This window comes from Cebus imitator, unplaced genomic scaffold (assembly GCF_001604975.1).
Source record: "Cebus imitator isolate Cc_AM_T3 unplaced genomic scaffold, Cebus_imitator-1.0 Scaffold416, whole genome shotgun sequence".
NCBI lineage: Eukaryota > Metazoa > Chordata > Mammalia > Primates > Cebidae > Cebus > Cebus imitator.
In genome coordinates, this window is record NW_016107731.1 from 1,550,781 (window position 1) to 1,555,789 (window position 5,009).

Below are 5,009 nucleotides of genomic sequence, written 5' to 3' on the forward strand. Positions count from 1 at the left end.
TTTTTTTTTTTTTTTTTTTTTTTTTTTTTTTTTTTTTTTTTTTTTTTTTTGAGATGGAATCTCACTCCCGTCTCACAGGCTGGAGTACATGGCACAATCTCTGTTCACTGCAACCTCCATTCCCCCATTCCAAGCAATTCTCCCTCCTCAGCCTCCCGAGTAGCTGGGATTACAGGCATGCACCACCACGCCTGGCTAATTTTTGTCTTTTTAGTAGAGACAGGGTTTTGCCGTGTTGGCCAGGCTGGTCTCGAACTCCTGATCTCAGGTGATCCACTCGCCTCGGTCTCCCAAAGTGATGGGATTAAAGGCATGAGCCACTGCACCTGGCCCATGTTTACTTCTTAATTAACATGAAACTACTGCCTCCAATATTTCCTAATTCATGTTTCATTAACTAATGCAGCAAGAATAAACGTTTCTGTTTACTAAACACTTATAATGTGACAATCACATTTCATTATTATTATTAAAAATAATAATGAAGGTATCTTGCCGATGAGAAAATTAAAGCTCAGAAGGGTCAGGTGACTTGCCCAAGGTCATCTACCCAGTAAATTATACAGCTAGGTTCGGAACACAGATTTTCCTGGTTCCAAAGCCTACCTTCTTTCTACTCTATACTATGTGGTCTCCTAAATTCTTTTACCAACAATACCAAACCAGAAACTTCTCAAAAGCAAGCAGACATTGAGACACTAAACAAACCGCCTCCCATCTCACCTCCGGTGGTTCATTTCTGCATCACTGGCTGCATTTTTCCCAGGTCCCCAGCTGTGCCTCCGGAAGGGGGAAAGAGAGCGCATGGAGCTCCTCAGGACAGAGCAGTTTGCGGGTACTTCAGTGATACTGTCCATCTCCTCCTCCTCCATGTCACCTGGGCCAACAGGCTCACTCTCACTTTCTCGGCCCTCAGCTCCCATCCCATGGCTGTAGAAGCCATCAAGGCTTTGCCGATCTCTGGACCTGCTTGGCTTTGAAATCTGGGAGAGAGACACATCACTGCCATGAGAAGAATGTCGATCCAGAGAAGCCGTGTCGTCGGTAGATGAACTGGATCCGGTGATATCACAGACCAGCTGCTCTTCCTCGGGCTGCAATGGAGAGAAAGCACATACGGTTGAAGCCAGCAGGGCCAATCAGACAGCCTGTTATTCCAAATCAAGCCAATGGCTTCACAGTGGGTTCTAGACAGGCAAGGTCATAATTGGTTTCAAACAGAGACTTTTGGTTTTTTTATAGAATGATCACAGTTGGATTCAAATCCCCCTGGACTCGAGAAAATAAATAGCCTAGGTCTATCCTATCTATCCTTTTTTTTTTTTTTTTTAAGAGAGTCTCACTCTGTTGCTCAGTATGGCGTATAGTGGCTTAATGTCGGCTCACCACAACCTCCACCTCTCAGGTTCAAGAGATTATCCTGCCTCAGCATCTCAAGTAGCTGGGAGTAAGGAATGCACCACCAGGCCTGGCTAATTTTTATATTTTTAGTACAGACAGGGTTTCACCATGTTGGCCAGGCTGGTTTCTAACTCCTGACTTCAAGTGATCTGCCCACTTTGGCCTCTCGGAAAGCTGGGATTACAGGCGTGAGCCACCAGGCCCAGCCTAAGTCTATCCTCTTTATATCCTTTTACTAGAAGTACTAGAAGTACATAATTTTTTCTTTTGTTTTTGTTTTTTTTCCAATTTGAGACAGGGTCTCACTCTGTCACCTAGGCTTACCACTGCAGTGGTGCAATCACAGCTCACTGTAGTCTTGAACTCCTGGATTCAAGTCATCTTCCCATTTCAGCCCTGAGTAGCTGGAACTACAAGCATGTGCCAGCATATGTCCAGCTCGTGTGTGTGTGTGTGTGTGTGTGTGTGTGTTTTAGACACAGGGTTTTGCCATATTGCCCAGGCGTGTGTGTGTGTGTGTTTTAGACACAGGGTTTTGCCATATTGCCCAGGCATGCATGTGTGTGTGTGTGTGTGTGTGTGTGTGTATGTTTTAGACACAGGGTTTTGCTGTATTGCCCAGGATGATCCTGAACTCCTGGGATCAAGCAATTCTCTTGCCTTGACCCCTAAAGTGCAGAGATTACAGGTTTGAGCCACCGTGACCAGCCCCATTTTTCTTTAAGAGGAAAAATGTCAAATTTATGTTACTTCTGTCAGTCACCATCACCCACTACAATGAAAGGAATCCATTTGTCTCTGGGTTTTTTGCTATATGGAAACTAAATTCATAATGTGTTAGTAGGTTGTTGTTTCTTTTTTTATAAACAAGCTTTAACTGAAAACAAAGTAGTCTGCTTGGCTACAATAATAATTTGCTGAAATTAATACTCCAAAAATAAGTCTGTGGTTGTTTTCGGTGGCCTTCTGAAAAAAGTGGAATAGCTTGACCCCACTTAACGTTTGCCACAAATGTGTAAGTACCTGTTACAAATATCTAAATGGAAGAAAGCTATGTATTTTTCTCATTTCATTGAGAACTGGCTGAGTGTTAAGAAGCAAATCATACATTAAATAATCCGTCCTGGCAATGAGGTCTTTGATAAAGTGATGACGCTCTTTGCCTGGCTAACCTCTAGTGCCTAATAGGAATTGTATAACTTTGTCCTAGTAGCCTGACATTTTCTACTGTTGAAAGATACCAGCAGCCGGGCACGGTGGCTCACACCTGTAATCCCAACTACTAGGGAGGCTGAGGCAGAAAAATCACCGGGAGGCAGAGGTTGCAGTGCGCCGAGATCACATCACTGCACTCCAGCGTGGGCAACAGAGCAAGACTCCACCGGAAAGGAAAAAAAGGAGAAAGAAAGCAAAGAAAGAAAGAAAGAAAGATACCACAACACAGAATTTGGTGGGGGAGGGGAAGATGAGCTTCATGACACCCAAAAGGCCAAAAGTAGTACCTAAGAGATGCTTGATCATACTCTTAAGATGTGGGCACTGTCGTAACATCTATTTTGCACTCTTATGGGATGAGGGCAGGGAACAGGGAAGGGGATTCTGTAATTCTTCTTCCCTTTTCCACAATATTTTCCTAATCTACTGAATGTTTTAATTAAGGGGGAAAAATTTATGGTTCTTCAAGAAAGAGAAAAAAAATTATGAAAATCTTTTTGCTTCGGAACAGAAAACCAGCTCTATACTATAAAGAGACTCTGTTTAAAGGTTTAACGTAACAGTTCAAAAGCACACTGCCTTCCAAAAGCACTCTTTCTACCTTTTGGGCTTGATCTCACAAGCTAATGGAAGGCTTTCTTTTTCCAATTCTGTGGAATCCAGTTCCCTAGATTGTTTTTAAGTAACGTATGAGATGGGAGTGAGAGAGAAGATGCATGGGGATCACTGGACAGGTCAAACTGAGGCCCAGATAGTCCAATGGACTCAGGCATGAGCAGCAGAATCAAGATTTGAACCCAGACTGTTTTCAACTCAAATTGCCCTATTCTGGTACCTCAATCATCTTTTTAAAACCCTGTAAATAGAAGATACCAAAGTCAGTGATATTTTACAGTATCACTCTGTAAAATAAAACTACGGTTCATCCAGTAAATTCTAAATTACGGTATGTGTTTTAAAATAAAATTATGGACCATGCTTTTTAAGTGAATGAGGGACTCGGGGGCTTTCTAAAGGGGTCTATTCACGGAGCAGCTCTCCGCAGACAAGGACAATGTTAACGGTCTCGTGAAGTATCTCAGCTTTCTCACTGCACTGGGTTGAACAGTGTCCTCCTCAGATATACGTCCTTCTCAGAAGGTGACCTTATTTGGAAAGAGGGCCTTTGCAGATGTAATTAGTTAAGATGAGGTTATACTGGAACAGGGTGGATCCAACATATCCCCAGATGCAACATGAACGGTGTCCTTGCAAGAGAAGAAGACACACAAAAAGGCACAAAGGAGAGAATGCCATGTGAAGACAGAGGCAGGGGAGTGCAGCAACTACAACCCAAGGACCACCAAGGACCATGAAGAAGCACCAGAGACCAAACTCCAGAAGGCAAGCAGCCCGCTGACACGGTGATGAGGATCTCCAGCCTCCAGCACTGTGAGGAAGTAAGTTCCTGTTGTTTTCAGCCACCCAGCTTCCAGTAAATTTGTTACAGCAGCCCTAGGAAACGAATATACTCACTTTCAGCTGCCTAAATTTCTAATTCTCAAAATAATACCAAGGGACAAACAGGATGAACATCAATAAAGCAAAATGTGTAACAAGTCTGTTCTAAAACATACAAGAAAGCTTCAAAGCAAACAAAAATTCTGAGTTAAAGTTTCCATTGATTAGTTTACCATATAGCCTTCTTACAGTTAGCTATTCCCAGTATGGAAATAACTCACAGACAGCTGTATATGTGCTTCCTCACTCTGGCATCCAATCTTGGAAGGACTTTGCCTTGAAAAAAAGGCCTGCTATCTCTCTGGGACTTTACTAATCTGAAGTTTATAAAACAACCGTCTACCTTTTTGACAGTCATTAAAATAAAATGAGAAAATCTTTGGTGGCCTGTTTATACATATTTTAAAAATGAAGAGATCTGTCTAGAATATATCCTCAATACAAAGCCTTTCTTCCTAATATGTGCTTTTAACTCGGATGTCACTGAAACTACATGGTTTCTACAGGCTTGCATATCTGGTAAGAATAAAGTTCACACAGAATAATATTCTTATAACTCAGCATTTTTACTGCACTAGGCAGCTCTTTCTATGAATTGGTGGTTATTACTTGAAAAAGGATAACAGGCCAGGTGCGGTGGCTCATGCCTATAATCCCAGCACTTTGGAGGCTGAGGTGGGTGGATCACGAGGTCAGGAGTTTGAGACCAGCCTGGTCAAGATGGTGAATCCCCAACTCTACTAAAAATACAAAAATTAGCTGGGTGCTTGTAATCTCACCTACTCAGGAGACTGAGGCAGGTGAATCGCTTGAACCTGGGAAGCAGAGGTTGCAGTGAGCCCAGATCATGCCAGTGCACTCTAGCCTGGGTGACAAAGCAAGACTGTCTTTAA

The 5,009-nt window shown here is 42.7% G+C and overlaps 1 protein-coding gene across 1 annotated transcript in view; it reads right to left on the minus strand.

Moving 5' to 3' along the window:
- AKAP13 (A-kinase anchoring protein 13) overlaps positions 1–5,009 on the minus strand; it is a 261,930-nt gene that overhangs the window by 87,622 nt on the left and 169,299 nt on the right. The window contains exon 11 of the mRNA XM_037731692.1: positions 724–1,094. Within this exon, the coding sequence (XP_037587620.1) occupies positions 724–1,094 (371 nt within the window). The remainder of the gene's footprint in view (positions 1–723; positions 1,095–5,009) is intronic.